The following is a 19886-nucleotide window of genomic DNA, read 5'->3' on the forward strand; positions in this document are numbered from 1 at the left end:
ACACTCCCCTTAGAAAGGCTGTAGAGGTGGCAGTAGCCCTAGTGGAATGAGGTCTGATCCCTGTTGGGATCTGTTTGCCATGCTGAGAATAACAAAAGAAATGCAAAACCCAATCCATTTAGAAAGAGTTTGCTTTGACACAGGCTTGCCCTGAGTACCTAAAGCAAAAGAAACAAACAACTGTTGCGACTGCCTGAAACCCTTAGTCCTATCTAAGTAGTAGCGTAACTGTCTGTGCACGTCCAAAGTATGCAAGATCTTTTCCCTCCTGTTTTGGGGGTCTGCATAAAAGGTAGGTAAATGAATAGACTGGTTTAAGGACACACTTGAGACCACCTTAGGCATAAAGGAAGGGTTAGTGCGTAAAGATACCCTATCCTTATGGAAGATCAAGAAAGGCTCAACAGCCATAAGGGCCTGCAATTCAGAAACCCTTCTTGCAGAGGTAATGGCCAACAAAAAAGCAGTCTTCCATGACAAATATTTTAACTCAGCCGTAGCTGCAGGCTCAAAAGGTGGCAGAGTGAGCTTTTCCAACACATAATTGAGGTCCCAAGCTGGAGTAGGAGCTCTTCGTGGAGGTCTTATGTTCTTTGCCCTCTGAGAAATTGCTTGAACAAAGAATGAGAAAACAAAGGTGGATCACAGTCATAGTGAGCTGAAATTGCTGCAGCATGAATTTTAATGGAAGAGAAGGACAAACCCTTGTCCAATAACTCAGTAAGATATAGAAGAGCCACACTTAAGTCAGGCTCAGAAACATCCACACCCTTTGCTGCACTCCAAAGCAAAATCTCTTCCACTTGTCCGCATACACTTTCCTTGTACTAGGTCTCCTAGCTTCCATAATCACATTCAAAACTTGTTGAGGAAGTTGAGCCCTGCTATTAGCTAAAACAGGATATGCCATGCTGTGAGATGAAGAGAGTGAAGCTTGACATTGAGTAAATGACCGTCCTTTTGAGATAACAGTTGAGGAATCAAAGGCAGGGGCCACGGTGGTTTCCTTATTAGATTTCTCAGTAGTGGGTACCAATGCTGTCGGGGCCAATCTGGAGCTATCAGGATCATTCTTGGTTTGTCCTGGCTTACCTTTAGCAGAACCCTTAGAAGTAGAGGAAGTGGTGGAAAGGCGTATACATGAAGATTTTTCCAACTGAAAGAAAGAGCATCCGTTTTCCAAGCTGCCTGGTGTATCCTTTTTGTGCAAAACTTTGGCAGCTGGTGGTTTAGAGGAGAAGCGAACAGATCTATGTCTGGTGTTCCCCATGACACTGTTACTTGCTGAAATACCTGAGGATCCATGATTTGCCTGCTTAACACATCTGCTAAGGAGTTCTGCACCCCCGGCAGAAACCTTGCCTGAAGATCCAGTTGTAGACTGAGAGCAGTTTCCCATAGAATGATAGTATGTGTGCATACAGGGTAAGAAAGTGTACCCCTTGCTTGTTGATGTACCACATGACGGTTGTGTTGTCTGTTAGAATCAACACCTGTCCTGGAAGAAGTAATTCCTTGAAAGCTGTTAATGCAAACTGGACTGCTAACATCTCCTTTAGGTTGATATGTAGATGTTGTAGTCTGGCAGGCCACTTGTCCTGTATCCATTTTCCATTGAGATGAGCCCCAAGCTTTGTCTGAGGCATCTGTTGTTAGAATCTGACTTGCCTCCGGCCGGGTCACAGAAAGTCCCTTGTTTAGGTGACATTGCTGAGCCCACCACAAGAATTCCTTTGGATGCAAGGTATTATTGGAATGACAGTGTCCAGATCGTGGCAGTGCTGTGTCCATAGATTCTTGAGATACCATTGTAGCTTCCTCATATGCAGTTTGGCATTGGGAAGCACCAGAATACAAGATGCCATGAACCCTAAGGCTTGAAGGACTGTCCTTGCAGTCAGCCCGGACTGATGTGATAGTTGTTGGAAGTAAAGGGAAAGATTCTTTGTTTGTCCGGGGTCAAGAAGGCCATCTGGGCTGCTGTATTCAGTCTCACACCCAGAAAGCACATGTCCTGAGAGGGTACTAGACTGGACTTTGTTTCGCTCACAGAATACCCTAGGCATCTTAGCACTGTTATCACATACTTTAAATGCTGTAGAAGTTCGTCCTTGCCCTGAGCCAGAATCAGGCAATCGTCCAAATAAGGGTAAATCTGTATTCCTTTCCGTCTGAAAAGCTATCACTGGAGCCAGGACCTTTGTGAATACTCTGGGTGCAGTGGATAAGCCAAAGGGCAATGCAGAGAATTGATAGTGTGAATCTCCAGCTCGAAACGCAGATACTTCCTGCAGCCTAGAGTGATAGGGACATGAAGGTAAGCCTCTTGGAGATCCAAAGTTACCATCCAGTGATCCTTGTCCAGGAGGGGTAAAAGCTGTTGCAATGTCAGCATCTTGAACTTGGGGATGTCCAGAAAGGTGTTGAGGATAGACAAATCCAGAATTGGTCTCCACGTGTTCCCCTTTTTGGTACTAGGAATAGACGAGTAAAATCCTAGGCCCCTTTCTGCCATAGGCACCGTTGTATGGCCCCTATCTGTGTCAATATGGATATTTGTCTGTGAGCTTCCAATTTGTGTTGGGGCGGAATATCTGGCATGCCCTTGAACGGTGGTAAGGTATGGAAATAAAATCTGTAACCGTGGTGAATGATATCCAATACCCATCTGTCTTGGGTAATTAAACTCCAGTTCTCTTTGAAAAGTGTCAGTCTTCCTCCTAAAGGTGCTGCGAGACGTGAAGGTTCTGGCAGTTGAAAAGGTAGGTCATTGGGTCTGTCTCTGAAAGGGCTGACCCCTGCCCTCCCTGAAGACTGTGCAGGTGAGCCCCTGTCCTGGATCTAAAGGAACCCTGAGCTCTGCCCCTAGCACGCCTAGACCTACCCCTAGACTGGGAATCATAAGAAGGGTATGTCCACGCCTTGCTTGGCCAGTTTCTGCTAAACTTTGGTGGTTGAACCTGTAAAAAATCTTTGACAGTGTGCATAGATTTAGCTTTGTTGTCTATTTTCTTTAAAACTGCTGCAACAGGCTTAACCAAACAACACATCAGATTGTAAAGGGGCATCCAAGATCCTTGACTTAACATGTTCAGCTAAATTCTGATCCCGTAACCAGGCGTGCCTCATGAAGGACAGTACCAGTGGCAGCCACCCTGGAAGAGGCCTGTACAGCATCAAAACCACATTGTAAGGAATGCTTACCCACCTGTTCAGACACATGTACCAGATCTTGTAACTCCTTACATTCAATACCTTCTGCCAGAGCATCTACCTTAGACTTTAACTGTGAAAGGAGATAGATTTGATATCTCAGCATGTGGAATTGACAATTTAAAGCCCTCATAGCTAAAGTTGAGGAAGTATACACTTTCTTACCCCATCTGTCTAAAGCTCTTGCCTCTTTGTCCTGAGGCACTGGATTTTAGCCACAGAAGCCTTAACCCCTTTAGGCCCCTGAGTAACTGTCTCTGGATCTGCCCTAGGGCTTTTAAAAGATACTTGTGAGCTTCAGGCACCCTATAGTATCTGTCCGGTTTAACAGGAGCGGGAGGTAAAGAATCAGGGTTAAGGAAGCCTCTGCAAAACATCTTCCACCACAGAAAGAACAGGGGTATAGCTAAAGGCCTATGCTGAGGTAAAACAAAAATTCCCTTAGTCTTTTCCTGGAATCAGAGAAATCCTGACCTTCCCATTTAAAATGTTCCCTCATGGCATGGAGAGTCTCTGAGAATGAGAAATCCTCAGGAGGAGAAGCAGAAGGGTGGAGTCATCCACATCAGAATCAGAATAATGAGAAAACTCCTGTAAATCCTCAGCCGAAGACTCAGAAATATCAGAATCCTGTTCAAAATTCCCAAATTCAGGATCCACCCTAGGCCTTTTGTCAGGAGGGGGCATAGAACACCTAACCAGAGTAATTAAATCTTCAGCCATCTTAAGCATATGTCTCTTGGGCACAGGGCCTGAAGTACTAGGAGGAGCACCTGCTACAGCTGAACCTGGCCTACTCTTGGAAGAAGCCTTTGTAACAGTAGGGGAAGGCCTAACCACCTTAGGCAGAGAGGGAGAACAGCTACCTGAGAAGCCCCTTCAGCCTGGCCTACCTCCTGTGAAGACACATCCTGTAACAACAAAGTTTCCCCTGGGACTCTAGGAAACTTCCGTTTAGCCTCTGGCACAACCGTGCCCTCTAAAGAACCGACGTCCGGTCGGCTGGTGCCTCTAACCTAGGCCTAGGTGTTTTGTCCTTGCGCTTCTTCGAGAGCGGCGCCGGAGCATCCGACGGCATTTTGTAATTGCACCGCTCAAGACTAACCTAGCGCAGTCTAATCTCCTCTTTATGGTACGTTTGTTAAATCTAGCAAGAGGAACACCCAACAACGCCGTGCTCAGGCCCTAAACACGGTATACACAAGCTGTGGTAGTCCCTATGTGGTATCTGTTTCCCAAGAAATACAGTTATTTACTTTTTCTGACATCCGTAAAATACTGAGGCAAGAAAAACCAAAATATTCCCAACGGGTACTTAGCCAACTTGGATTCGGTCTGAAACTCCGGTTTCGGAAAATCTCAGGACGCCAACCTGCACTCGCAAATTTGCTTCTGCATCGGACCACGCGGCAAAAAAGACTGGGATATGACGTCGGTCATGCGCATTTATACCCTGACGTCCTGGCGTCAGTTTAATGCGCCATGACCGGCGTCAGCCATATACTTTGGTATTCGGGCCGACCGAGGACAGCGCTATACCCAAGTGTAAGGACTGCAGCAATGTGAGATGAAGAACATCAGGCTGCTACGTCGTGGGCTGGGCCTAAACAAGGCAGACAGTGAGAGTGGAAATCTTTATGAGGTATTTGTTTCCCACAGGTTAAACAATTGTTAACTTTTTCTGACATCGGCTGAGGCAAGAAAGAGTCCCCAACGGGGTACTTAGCTTTAGAAGTCTTCGAAGTAGTATTCGGTAGAAGTAATCTCTGGATCCGACCGACCGGCACTTGCGAACAGCTTCTGCTTCGGGCGCCACGCGGCAAGAAAGACTGAGGAAAATGGCGTCGGCTGATGCTTTTATACCCGAAGACCAACAGAGATGACGTCGGGTGGAGTGCGACATCAGCCGAAGCCGGACCCGGACTTTGGAATCCGGCCGACTGCAGGGCTGCCTGACGACAGGACAACCCACTTGTTATGACTGCAGATGCATCCATGAAGGACATCACGTGAGAGATGATTAAAAGACTTCAACCCTAAACTGTTAGGGGGAAAAAAAAAACTTTTTGCCCAACCTATCTTATCTGTTGGACCAAATAACTTGCTCAGCAGTTTTCCATGGGATGTTCAGTTATGATCTTATTTATTTTTTCAGGTACAAACACAGGGTATCCGGATTCTCAGCAGGACAAGCAGATGAATATGGATGCTTCCACACCGTTAAAGTCAAAGACGTCAACTTTCAGGATAAATTCAAAATAAATGTGTCGATTTTTTTTTTTTTTTTTTTTTTTTTTGGTAGGGGTTACTTGAGGTTTTTCATCTTTCATGTCCAGTGAGTGCTTCAGGCATGTTAAGAAGGAAGAAAGAGAGGCAACAGATTGATCCACAATGCACTTCATGAACCTATCTTCGCAAGCAATGGTCAGCTGGGAAGGAGGTATGTGGAGGAGCTGTGTTATTATCCATGTGCGTCTCAGATGCAAGGATCTTTTGAGCCAAAGACTCCCATTTCCCTAGGAAACTAAAGGAGAGGAAAGCTTTCCTCAAACTCTAGCTTCAGCATGATGCATGAGCTGACAACACATGTAATTAAGAGCACAAAAACAAGCCATAATATTTCTGTTAGCACACAACAAAGATAGCACGTGCTTATAAAAGTCATTACAGGGGACTGACAGTATCAATAAATAACAGCCTCTAGGGTTGACTCTCATAAGGTCAAGTCACACTTGACAAGGGGCATAATTAACATTTGAACTATCCGTGAGGGGGACTCCTCAACCCACACCAGTCATGCTGAACTCGGAGCCAAATGCCCCCCCAGTCAGCAAAAAAGACCCTTCATGTATCCCCTGAACACAGGCTGTACACTTGGTGGGACCTGGTCATAGTCAACGAAAACAAAACAAACTGAACAAACTCAGAGGGGGCAGGGAAGTGCATGTCCAATTCAGATATCAATCACGAAGCGCTCTCAGGATTTCTCCACATAAGACAGCTAGGTGTGGTCATGATGAAAATGCTTAAGCACAAGAGAGTTTATGCAGACATCTGGAGACAAATCCTCAGCAAATATTTTGGGAGTGTACCTCCCACTCTCCACTCTGTACTACTTGATAATGGGTATGACCCCCCCCCCCCCACGCAAGTAATAGCTGTGTAGCTTATGAATGACAAGGCGTCACAGACTGTCCGTATAAGCTGACTAAACAAAAGGAAACGATCCTTCTTCCATCAAGTTAGCATTAACCAAAAACTGTGCAAAGGATACTCCTGTAAGCATCTCTGATGAGTACCTTCCACAGCGACCATCTTAAAAATGCTGATGTAAGCCTTAGCCTACAGTATATTTCCTGTGTACAGCTGGACTGAAATGCTCTGTCTTCTTAAATACTAACTATTGCGTTTTTCCCAAGGCAGTACAGACTGTTGTTGAGGTTTCTGGCTAGTGGTCTGGTGAAGGCAGAGCACTTGGTTGGTTCTGGCCTTTTAAATCACACAAAAGAACTTTTTTTAAGATGAACACTGACTAAGATATGAACACAACAGGGGGCTAGATACAGCCTCCTAATTTGGCACATGATGTCACTGTATGCCAGCAAGAGGCATGCACAAACAAACACAGTGCCAAGTGCAGCAGCTACAGAACTCTCCAATATTTATTTACTGCAGAAGGCCTCCATCATCACACCAGATTTATTGTAAGACAACTATAACAGGATCAAACAGTTTTATATATGCTAAATGCCTGACAATTTATACATCAACATTTACATGGGTACAAATGCAAAGTGTAAGATAAAAGTGATTAAACTCACTCAAAGAATAAGGGCCTAGCAACAGTGTAACCCTTCTGGTGTGCACGATGGAAGAGGGTGTAAAGGTATGGAAGAAGGGCATAACGGGTTAGCAACACTTTCTTCATGGCCTCCCGAGTCTCTGAACTGAAGGCAGTTGGATCCTGAGCCTGCAAGCAGATTAAGCAAGAAAAAAAGAACATTATGATAATGAACACATTCAGGTTTACTCCTAAACTGTGTGACAAACTGCAGAAACATCAATAAAGAAGAAACCGTGATTTCTGTGGCACAGAAAAAATTTCACAGTGAATACACTCGAACATCTACATTTACAGTAAGTGTACACGACTGTACTATATTCTTCGTGTTTCACTGTTGCAGTCATCACCTGTGGGAGGATTACCAAAGCTGAGGAGAGGAGTGGTACGATTAGTAAGAGACCTAAGCAAAGGGTCAGCATGTTGGGCAGAACTGCCGAGGCAAACCCTGCCCTAGCCTTAGAGTAAAGAGGTAAGCTGTAACGCTTTATGAAGATATGGACAGAAGTCTAGGTGGCAGCTTCCAAGATGTCCCTGGTGGGAACTCCTCTGAGGAATGCTGTGCAAGTGGAGGTTGGCCTAGTGGAATGGGTATGAACAGACTTAGGGGGTGGTTTCCCAATTAATTTGTAGCAGAAATGAATACAGTGCGATATCCATTTGGAAATGGGCTTCCCCTCTCCCCCTGGGGCAAAGCTGGCAAGAAGTTGGTACGTTTTCCTGACAGGTTTAGTATGGTCCAGGTAGTATCTGAGCTGTCTGAGTGTCTAGTGAGTGCAGAATTCTTTCCGCCTGTTTTGAGAGTTAGGAAAGAAGGTGGGTAGATGCATGGCCTGGTTGAGAGTCACATTAGATACCACCTTGGGCATAAAAGAGGGGTTAGTCCTCAGGGTGACCCTGTCTGCATGGAAAATGATGAAGGGCTCAATGGCCTTCAGTGCCTGAAGTTCTGAAACACTTCTGGCTGAGGTGATAGCTAGTAGGAAAGCAGTCTTCCAGGAGAGGTATCTCAGTTCTGCTGAAGCAGCAGGTTTGCAGGGTGGTAAGGTTAGTTCTTCTAAAACATCATTCAAGTTCCAGGCTGGCATGGGTGGCCTTCTGAGAGGTCTGATATTAAAAGCCCCTCTGAAGAATTGTTTAATCAAAGGTTGGGAGAACAGGGGCTGATCTGTATTGAAATGAGCTGAAATGGCTGAGGCGTGGATTTTAATAGAAAAGAAGGAGATGCCACTATTGAGCAACTCTGCTAGGTAGTCCAGGATAAGAGGGATTGAAGGCTGAGCAGAACTGCCCCCTCTGGACTGGCACCAGCAGCAGAATCTTTTCCATTTCCCTGTGTAAGATTATCTGGTGCTGGGCCTTCTGGCCTCTGTGATAATGTCTAGAACCAGTTTGCTTAACAGGAGCCCCCCTGTTTGCCTTTAGAGTAGTAGCCATGTTGACAGTGTGACAGACTGCAAGTCTGGGTGCTGCATGCACCCCTCCCCACCTCAATCAAGAGGTCTGAGATCAGGGGAAGCTGCCTGGGAGGCTGTAATGTCAGGCTGCGCAGTAAGGGATACCAATGTTGTCTGGGCCAATCTGGAGCAATGACGATGGCCTTTGGTCTTTCCTCTCTTATCTTGATCAGTACCTTGGGAATAAGAGGCAGAGGAGGGAAAACATACACAAAGAGTGAGTTCTAAGGGAAGGTCAAGGGATCCACCTTCCATGCTAGGTGGTGATACTCCCTGGTGCAGAACTTTTTCAGCTGGAGGTTGAGGTGCGAAGCAAAGAGATAGTACAGTTTTGTACCTACCATAAATGTAGATGTTTGAGTGGTCACCCTGCTGCGGTCATCACACTTGGGTTATCCTGCCGTCAGGCGGTCCCGCAGTCGGCCCGAATTCCAAAGTCTTGGTCCGGCGTCGGTTGCTGTCGCTTCTTCCCTGACATCAGTGCACCAGGGGTATATAAGAGGCATCCGACGCCATCTTCTTCAGTTTTTCTTGCCCCAGATGTCAGGTGCCCCCAATAGGTAGGCAAAAAAAAAAAAATATATATATATATATATATATATATATATATATATATATATATATATATAAATAAAAACAATACCTTTAGGCACAAGCAAATACACCACAGAGATTGTATTAGGATAGAGTGGTATAGATAAGTTCAGCTAGTACAGAGGGGATGGAGGGAGGGTAACCTGGACTGCAGCAGGGTGAACACTCGAACATCTACATTTATGGTAGGTACAAAACTGTACTATGTTCATCGTGTTACCCTGCTGCAGTCATCACACTTGGGTTGAATCCCAAAGCTAAGGATGGGAGGTGGAGTTAAACAGGGTTAGAAGAAGCTAGTAGGCCCTTCAACACTGCAGTGGCAAAACCAGCTCTAGTCTTAGAATATAGAGGTAAGTGATAGTGTTTGGTGAAGGTGTGCACTGAACTCCAAGTTGCAGCTTCCAGAATATCCTTGGTTGGCACTCCCTGAGAAAGGCTGCTGATGTAGCTGTAGCCCTGGTGGAGTGGGACCTAATGTTAGCAGGTACCAGTTTCCCATGATGCGTGTAGCAGAAACGTATGCAATGTCCTATCCATTTAGAAATGGTCTGTTTAGAGATAGCTATTCTTTGTGATCCTGTAGCATGGGCTACAAACAGTTGGTCAGTTTTTCTGAAAGCCTTAGTTTTATCCAAGTAGTAACGTAATTGCCTGTGAATGTCCAAAGAGTGCAGGAGTTTTTCTCCTTTGTTCTGAGCATTTGGGAAAAAGGTGGGCAAATGAATGGTTTGGTTAAGGGCCACACTGAATACCACCTTTGGCATAAAGTAAGGGTTAGTTCATAGAGAGACTCTGTCTTGATGAAAAATGAGGAAAGGCTCCACTGCCATTAGTGCCTGTAGCTCTGAGACTCTTCTAGCTGAGGTTATTGCTAGTAGCAGGGCAGTTTTCCATGAAAGAAATTTTAAATCAGCTGAAAATGCTGGTTCAAAGGGCGGCAGTGTAAGCTTTTCCAGAACAAAGTTGAGATCCCAAGTAGGTGTTGGTGCTCTCCTTGGCGGTCTTATGTTCTTAGCCCCTCTGAGGTACTGTCTTAGGAGTGGATGTGAGAATAAAGGAGGATCCGTGTTGTAATGAGCTGAAATTGCTGAGGCGTGGATCTTAATAGATGAAAAGGAAAGTCCTTTGTGCAACATCTCAGTTAAATATTGTAGAATCTGAGGAATGCTTGGATCAAGTGGATTTTGGCCTTTAGCCTGGTTTCAGGCGCAAAATCTTTTCCATTTGAATAGGTTTTCCTGGTACTGGGCCTCCTGGCCTCCAGAATGACATCCATAACAGCTTTGGATAGAGGTGTTGGCTGGTTGTTTAGGTAATTTGCCATGCAGCCAGGTTTAAAGTCTTGAGCTGGCTGTGTAGAATCGGATTGTCTCGCTGGGTGAGCAGGTGAGGAATCTGTGGTAAAATCCATGGTGGGCCGTGGGCCATGCTCCTTAGAATTGGATACCAATGTTGGCATGGCCAGTCTGGTGCAATGAGTATCATTTGTGACCTCTCTAAACTGACTTTCAGCAGTACCTTTGCTAGAAGAGGCAGTGGAGGAAAGGCATACACTGTTAATGTTTTCCAACTGAATGAGAGGGCGTCCACTCTCAAAGCTTGTGGATGGAATGTCCTTGTGCAAAATGTTTGAAGTTGGTAGTTTTGGGGGCTTGCAAACAGATCTATGTCTGGGCGTCCCAATTTTTGAGCTATCATTACAAATACTTGTGGATCTAGTTTCCACTCGTGTGGATCCATGATGTTACTGCTTAGGTCGTCTGCCAATGTGTTTTTCTTTCCTGGCAGGAATTGTGCTTGTAATTGAACCTGGTAAGACAGTGCAGTGTTCCACATGGTCATTGCTTGCCTGCATAGAAATGTGTGCCCCCTTGCTTACGTACCACATTACTGTGGTATTGTCCGTCTTTATTATTAGTTGTCCTGGATGTAAGAGGTCCTTGAAAGCTGTTAGGGCATTCTGTACTGCTAGCATTTCTTTTTGATTGATATGCAGATGCCTCTGATCTGTAGTCCATTTGCCCTGAATGCACTGTCCTGCCATGTGTGCTCCCCAGGCATAGTCCGATGCATCTGTTGTCATAGTTTGCCTGGCTGTGGGGTAAGGTGAAAGGCTGACCCTTGTTGAGGTGACATGCCTGTGCCCATCACAGAAACTCCTGTTGAAGGCAGGGAATGAGTGGTATCATTGTTTCCAAGCTGTGGCTGTGCTGAGCCCATACGCTTTTCAGGTACCATTGTAATTTCCTCATATGCAGTTTTGCAAATGGTATTAGTAGTATGCAAGATGCCATGAATCCCAAGGCCTGCAGAATTTTTCTTGCAGGGAGTTGGGTCTTTGTTGCCATTATTTTGAAATACTGAGTCAGCTGTTGTTGCTTGTCTGGCGTGAGATAAGCCATCTGGGCCGTTGTATTCAAGCAGGCACCCAGGAATATTATGTTTTGTGGGGGCACTAGTTTTGATTTCTTTTCGTTTACGGTGTACCCTAGGCAGATGCTTTAAAAGAATGTCCTTGCTTTCTGCTTGAATAAGGCAGTCGTCCAGGTATGGGCATTTTTTAATTCCTCTTTGTCTGCAGTATGCAATTACTGGTGCCAGGCATTTTGTGAAGACCCTGGGCGCAGTAGATAAGCCAAAGGGCAGTGCAGGGAATTGATAATGCGTTGAACCTGCAATGAAGCGGAGGTATCTTCTGCAATTTTGTCTGATAGGGACATGCAGGTATGCCTCCTTGAGGTCCAATGTTACTAGCCAAGCATTCTTGCCCAGCATGGGAAGAAGCTGCTGTAGTGTTAGCATCTTGAATTTTGGTACTTGCTGATAGGTGTTCAGAATTGAATGCTTTGTCCTTTCTTGGGACTAGAAAGAGTCTTGAGTAAAATCCTTGTCCTTGCTCCTGTGTAGGTACCTGTTGAATGGCTCTCATGTCCATGAGAGCTGTAATTTGTTTTTGTGCCTCTGCCCATTGATTTAGTGGCAGGTTTGGCATTCCTTTTATCCTTGGTAAGGTATGAAAGTGGAATCTGTATCCTTGAGAGACCATGTTTAGGACCCATTTGTCTTTTGTGATGATGTGCCAGTTGTCTGCAAAAAATGCTAATTTTCTTCTCAAGGGAGCTACCAGGAGAGACTTGCTTGGTAGTTTGAGGATTAAGTCATTGTGTTTGTCTTCTGCTAGCTTGGGACCTGTCTTCTCCTCCTTTCTGGGTAGCAGTACCCCATTGGCGAGGTTTGTAAGCACCTTGTGATTGACCTCTGCCCCTTGGGCATCTGTATTTGCCCCTCTGTGATCTGTCAGAAGCTGGAAAGGACCAGTTTTTTGTTGGCCAATTTCTGCTGAAACGAGGGGGTTGTACCTGCAAAAAATCCTTGACCGTCTGCATAGACTTTGCCTTATCCTCCATTTTCTTTAAAACCTCTTCTGCTTTGACACCAAATAATACATCCTGCTATAAAGGTGCATCCAATAATTTTGCTTTAACATGATCAGGAAGGCCTTGTTCTTTTAACCAAGCATGTCTACGTATGACAGAGCCACTAACAGCTGCTCTACAGGAAGCTTCTAATGAATCAAATCCGCATTGTAAAGTATGTTTGCCCACCTGTTCAGCTGCATGCAACACATCCTGCATTTCCTTGAATTCAGACTGTTCAGTATGTGTACTCATTTTTTGTTTTAATTGAGACATTAGGAATTGCTGATATTTCAGCATGTGAAACTGACAATTTAATGCTCTCATACCCAGAGTTGCTGAGGTGTATATTTTCTTTCCCCATCTATCTACGGCTCTGGAATCCCTTTCAGAGGGCACAGGATTTTTAGCCATAGAAGCTTTAGCTCCCTTAGGACCCTGGTAAATTGTTTCTGGGTCAGCCACAGAGCTTTTATAAAGGAATTTGTGTGAGTCAGGTACTCTGTTGTATCTGTCTGGCCTAGAGTGTCTGGATTTAGCAGGTAAACATCATCCACAATATCTAATACTGGAGGGATAGCCAGAGGTCTGTGCTGGAGTAGTAAAAGGAACTCTCGGAGCCTTTTCTTAGAATCAGAGTAGTCCTGGCCTTCCCAGTGGAAATGTTCCCTCATGGTATGTAAAGTTTCCCCAAATGAGTAGTCTTCAGGGGGAGATGCTGAGGGAATAGTCTTCAGCATCAGAGTCTTCATAAGGTGGAAAAGTGTAATCCTGTTCCTCAGAAGAATCTGAGGAAGTTGAAACCTGGTCGGAGGAAGCATAATCCTCCTCTTGTCTTGGTCTTCTATCAGAAGGGGGATGGGAACCCCTGATTAGGGTAATCAAATCTTCGGCCATCATAAGCATCCGTTTCTTAGGCATGGAGCCTTGAACTGTAGACTGATGTACAGTCTTCTTTGGATTTAAAGGAGTTGTAAGCTTAGCATAAGATTTAATGGTGAGTGTAGTCGGACTGAAGACACCTTCTGCAACCGAAGGTGTTTCCACTGCACCGGGGTCTACTTCTGCTCTGGTGTTGGAAAGGCCTAATGAAGATGGCTGCGTAGGCCTAGTAGACTCCGCTTGAGCATCCTCAGCTGTCTGGGGTTCCAGTTCTGCGGTCGTCAGGGGCTGCGTAGGCACCTCACTGAAAACTGAAGAACCGGCGACAGGCCCAGCAGAGGACTCAGAGTCTGGCTTGTTCCTAGGCAGCCTGTCCTTATCCTTGCGTTTTTTATGCATGCCGGTCGTTGGCATGATATAATTAAATTTCCTACCAAAGTAATGTCTTGCGAAGTCAAAACAGCGTTTGATAGTTCGTTTATTAAACCTAGCACAAAACCGACAACCTGTGACGACGTGGTCTGGGCCTAGGCAAGGAATACAATAGGAATGGAAATCTTTATGAGGTATTTGCTTCCCACAAGACATGCAATTGTTAACTTTTTCTGACATCGGACTGAGGCAAGAAAAGGTTCCCCAATGGGGTACTTAGCTTTATTGAAGACTTCAGACTGAAATTCGAATCGAAAATCTCAGGTGTCGGCCGACCGGCACTTGCGAACTGCCTCTGCTTCGGGCACCGCGCGGCAAGAAAGACTGAAGAAGATGGCGTCGGATGCCTCTTATATACCCCTGACGCACTGACGTCAGGGAAGAAGCGACAGCAACCGACGCCGGACCAAGACTTTGGAATTCGGGCCGACTGCAGGACCGCCTGACGGCAGGATAACCCAAGTGTGATGACTGCAGCAGGGTAACACGATGAACATCCAACTCCGGAGTTCCCCACTCTTGGGTGACTTGCAAAAAGATTTTTCTGTAGAGCTGGTATTTATGGGGTTTCAGTAAGTTTCTGCTTAAGTGGTCTGCCAGGGTGCTGTTGATCCCTGGTAGGTATTGGGCTATTAGAAAAGTGTGTCCAACTTCAACTCCTACCACATCTCTTAGATAATAACCTCCTAACTAACTCACAACATGGATTCAGACCACATCATAGCACCATGACAGCCCTCCTCTCCTTCCTTGAAACTGTAATCAAAGCCTGTGACTCTGGCCAAATTTTATCTACCCTACTTCTTGACCTCTCCAAGGCATTTGACACCATCTCACATAGCCTGCTTTTAACTAAACTTTCTGAACTTAACCTAGGTCCTTCCTCTTTGACTTGGTTCTCCAGCTACTTATCCAATAGATATCAAGCAGTAAAATGGAAGAAAGCCACCTCCTCATTTCTTAATACCCCTACCGGAGTTCCACAAGGCATCCTCATTTCTTAATACCCCTACCGGAGTTCCACAAGGCTCCATACTGTGTCCCCTTCTCTTCAATATATTTATAAATGATTTCCACAAATCTATCCCATTCTCAAATATCATCCAGTATGCAGGTGATTCAACTATTATCTGCTCTGCTTCATCCATTCCCACACTTCTAAAACTTACACAAGATGCCTTTTCAACCACTGAGCAATGGATGAAAGATAATCACCTAGCTCTCAACGCTTCTAAAACCAAATTAATGGTATTTACCCCCACTAAAGTCACTCATTTCAATATGAATACATTCTCAATTATGAGTCAAAATAACACACATCTGGAACTGGTGACAGATACCAAGTTACCTGGGGTCCAAATTGATAACCAACTAAAATTCAACTCCCACATACAACTAAATATCAAAAAAATCCACCAAAAACTAGGTATGCTCTACCGACAAAATCATTACCTTACACCTGCAATTAAAATCACTCTTTCTACTTCCTTTCTCATCCCCTCCCTTCTCTATGGAGCTCCACTCCTAACTAATCTACAGTCCTCTGTAAAAAAACAACTCTCCTCCTGCTACAACAAAATTGCCAAGTTCGCTACTAGCCATAAGTCATCAACCCACCACTGTCTCTCACTCCAAAAACTAAAATGGCTAGAGCTACCTAATCATCTAACCTACACACAATTAACTCTCGCCCACAAACTCATTCTCAACCCCTCCCTTTGTCCCTCACTTTCTTCTGCCTTTAAAATGCATCTGCCAAATAGAGTATTAAGGTCTCATAATCAAAATCTATTAGAAGTGCATAAACCAATTCATCCCCCTGGAAAAAACCTACTATCCTACGGCCCAGCACGCCTCTGGAACTCCCTTCCACCTTCCATTCGCACAATCCCTAACCATTTGATTTTCAAAAGATCTCTTCATTCGCACCTAGCATCCCAGTGGGAATGCTCTTGCTCCCACCCCACATAATTAACTCTGGCTACCTCATCTTCCATCCTTCCCCTGCTTCTCCAGTAATTCTTCCTTTTTTCCCTAACACTCACAATCTGTTTCCTATGTAATTTGCAAAAATGTACTAGTCTGATATAATGTACTAGACTGCACTTCTTAAGTTTATGCATCGTAATATGAATTTACTTCCAGTATTACTTTGTAATATTACTTTCTTAATCTGTATCATCTATATGATCCATCATAAGTATAAAGAATTTACTAATGTGTGCTGAACTTTTTTGTAATTATTTGCTTGAACTTTTTGCATTGTATAACTATCATTAATAACCTACTGTACTGAGATTGTTATGGAGCTTTTCTCCCCAGGACTCCATTGAAAATGGGTTCATTTTGGCCCAATGGGCTATCTTGGTAAACCAAATGCAAATAAATAAATGTGCAATCTCAAGGAGGAGGCTGTCAGCCAGAGGTTCATGGCTAGCCTGCACAGAGGGTAAGATTGTGTCCCTCCCTGTTTTCTGATGCACCACATTACTGTGGTATTGTCTGTTTTGATAAGGAGAACCCCTGGCCTAAGATGGGGTTTGAAGGACGTCAGAGCCTTTTGTACTGCCATCATTTCCTTCTGGTTGATGTGTAGGGGAAGGTGCTGGACATCTCAAAGACCTTGGGTGCACCTGTCTGCTAGGTGAGCGCCCCAAGCAATGTCTGAGGCGTCGGTGGTGATGGTCTGCCCAGATGGGTGGAGGATGAAGGGAAAGCCTTTGTTCTTGGCACAGGCCCCTGCCAACCAGAGAAATTCAGCCCTTATACAAGGGATCATAGGGACAGCGGTCTCTAGAGGCTGAGAGTGCTAACAACAAAGGTTATTTAGATACCAATGACGTTTTCTCATATGAAGCCTAGCCAGAGGAATTAGGAGGATGCAAGATGCCATATACCCCCCCCCCCCAAGGCTTGCAGGAACTTTCTCACAGTGAGGTGACGTCTGGAAGCCTGCTGGGTAAAGTAGAGAGGCAGGAAGCTCTGATTTTCTAGGGATAGGAAGGCCATTTGGGATGCTGTGTCCAGCAGTGCTCCCAAGAAAATGATCTTCCTGAAGGGTGTTATCTTTGATTTCTTCTCAATGATGGTGAACCCTAAGGTGGTTAGGAGGGTTTTTGACAAAGAAGAGGTCCTGCAGCGGCTTTTCTTTGCACCCTGCCTGAATGAGGCAGTCGTCCAGATAAAGGTAAATCTGTATATTTCTCTGTCTGCAAAATACTATGGCCGGGGCCAAGCATTTGGTGAATACCCTGGGAGCAGTAGATAAGCCAAAGGGTAGTCCAGAGAACGGAAAGTGTTGTGAGCTCGCTCTGAAGCGCAGGAGTTTCCTGCAGGATTCCCTTATGAAGATGTGGAGGGAGGCATCTTTTAGATATAGGGTCACTAACCAGGCATTCTTTGTAAGCATAGGCGGCAGCTGCTGCAAAGTTAGCATTTTGAATTTGGGGACCACCAGGGAGGTGTTCAGAATAGATAGATCCAGAATGGAGTGCCAAGTGCCCTCTTCTCTGGGAACAAGGAATAGTCTGGAATAAAAGCCTTTGCCTGTTTGATCTGAGGGGACAGGTTCTACTGCCCCTTGGGATATGACAGTTAGGACCCGTTTCAATGCCTCTGTCCACTGATTTGTAGGCAAGTCTGGATACCCTCTTGGAATTGGGAGTTTGTTGAAACAGAATTTGTATCCCTGAAAATGATCTTTAAGACCCATTGGTCTTTTGTAACAGAAAGCCAATTTTCTTTGCAGTGGGAGAGCCTTCCTCCTAGCTTTTGGTGAGTGAAATTAGAACAGTGGGAGGAGAGGGAGTCATTGAGAGTTTTTGCCATAGAGGGTTGGCTTAGAACTCTCTGCCTTTGGGGAAGTAGTCCACTGTTTGGTTGTCTGCAGTCCCTGGGATAGGGGTCTGGATGGTCTGTCCCTGCGGGGTTTACTTTGCCCCTGTCTGCTAGGTGGAGGAAAGGACCAGTGCTTAAATGGAAAATTCCTGCTGAACTTAGGAGGTTGTACCTGAAAGAAATCTTTTACTGTTTGCATAGACTTTGCTTTGTCTTCCATTTTTTTTTAAGCACCTCTTCTGCTTTTACTCCAAACAAATGGTCCTTATCCAAGGGTGCAGCAATTAATTTAGACTTGACATGATCAGGGAGAGGTTGTTCCTTCAACCATGCATGTCTGCTAATGACAGACCCTGACACTGCTGCCCTGCTTGAGGCTTCTAGGGCATCATATCCACAGTGCAATGAGTGTTTGGGCACTTGACAAGTAGAGTGCCGTAAATCTGTTTCAAATTGGCACAGTCAGGAAAGGTTGAAATCTTTTGCTTTAATAGTTCCAAAGTGTGTTGTTTACATTTTAACATATGGAACTGACAGTTGAGTGCTCTTATGGTTAAGGTTGCAGAGGTGTATATTTTTTTTACCCCATCTGTCCAGAACTGTAGAATCCTTGTCAGACTGAATAGGATTCTTAGCAGAACTAGCCCTAGCTCCTTTAGGTCCCTGTGTAATGACCTCCGGGTCTGCAGCAGGATTTCTGTACAGGTATATGTGAGAACCCAGTACTCTAATACCCGTCAGGTTTAATGGAAGCAGGTGGGAGGGCATGAGAGGCTAAGATGGATTCATGGAAAACATCATCCACCACAAGATAGGGGAGATGGCCAAGCATCTGTGTTGGGGCAGGTCTAGAAACTCTCAATCTTTTCTTAGACTGAGGGAAGTCCTGGGATTCCCAGTGGAAATGTTCCCTGTGGGTGTGAAGGGTTTCCCAAAGGAAAGGTTTTCTGCTGGGGAGGCAGAGGGAATGGATTCCTCTGCATCTGAATCCTCATAAGCAGTCAGAGTTTGTTGTTCCTCTTCAAAATCTGAATAATCAGATTCCTCAGAATCCTGTTCTGTCAGTATTTCAGTAAAAGGGAGTCTTCTCCTTTTAGAAGTTGTGGGCTGACTGCCTCTGATAAGGGAAATAAGATCTTCTGCCATTTTAAGCATTTGGGCTTGGGGTGGTGGAGCAGGAGTAAGATGGTGGCTAGAGATAGATTTTCTAGGAGTGGCTTGGCTCTAGGCCTAACAGCATCCATCGGTCTGAGAGAAATGGTAGTTGGATGAGAAAACGTCTGTTTTTCTCTAGATTTGGTAGTGTGAAAGGCCTCCTCGGAAGCCGGTGCCTGTATCGTGGCTCTGGACCCAACCGAGGCAGAGACAACCAAAGGCTCAGAAGATGGAGATTTCTGCAGCATACCTGACTCTGAAATGGTCTCGGTAGAGGCCTGCTTAGACATCGTATTGGGCATCAGGGGCTGCAAAAGCACCTCACTGAATTCCGGAGAACTGACGACCTGCTTAGCGGTTGAGTCATCGGAAGGCTTAGCCTTGTGTGGTCTGTCTCTATCTTTATCTCTACATTTTTTCAGAATGTCTATGGATTGTTGGCTGATGGACACCATTCTGGAATGTGAAGATGGAAGACAAAAATAACGGTCTACAATAAGAGCTCTATGGTGAATGGTTCTCGCATGAAAGAGGACACAGAACTGGCAACTGGGGACATTGTGGTCTGGGCCTAAACAAGTGACGCAGTATGAATGGAAGTCTTGGTGTGGGATCTGCTTTCCAGAGGCGAGACAATTATTAACTTTTTCAATCACTTAGTGCAAGAGAAAAGGATCCTCAACGGGGTACTTAATTTAGATGATGTTCATCGTGTTACACTGCTGCAGTCATTACACTAGGGTTATCCTGCCGTGAGGCAGTTCCCCAGTCAGCCTGAGTTCCAAGGTCTTGGTCTGGCGTCGGTTGCTGTCGCCTCCTCCCTGACGTCAGTGCGACAGGGATATACAAGATGCAGCCGACGCCATTTTCTTCAGTCTGTCTTGCCGTGCGGTGCCCGAAGCAAAAGCAGTTCGCAAGTGCCGGTCGGCAGTCTCCTGAGATTTTCATTCTGAATCCAGAACCGAACTCTTCTGCAAAACTAAGCACCCCATTGGGGAAACTTTTTCTTGCCTCAGACCGATGTCAGTAAAAGTTAATAACTGTATTTCTTGTGGG

General features: G+C 45.2%; 1 protein-coding gene across 1 annotated transcript in view; it reads right to left on the reverse strand.

Annotated features, from left to right (window-relative positions):
* LOC122816753 (lysosomal alpha-glucosidase-like) overlaps positions 1 to 19886 on the reverse strand; it is a gene marked incomplete in the record, with an annotated part of 907240 nt that overhangs the window by 546611 nt on the left and 340743 nt on the right. The window contains 1 exon segment of the mRNA XM_044089759.1: positions 7035 to 7183. Within this exon segment, the coding sequence (XP_043945694.1) occupies positions 7035 to 7183 (149 nt within the window).

The sequence above is a fragment of the Protopterus annectens genome, chromosome 12.part0, assembly GCF_019279795.1.
Source record: "Protopterus annectens isolate FY-2018-M chromosome 12.part0, PAN1.0, whole genome shotgun sequence".
Taxonomy (NCBI): Eukaryota; Metazoa; Chordata; order Ceratodontiformes; family Protopteridae; genus Protopterus; species Protopterus annectens.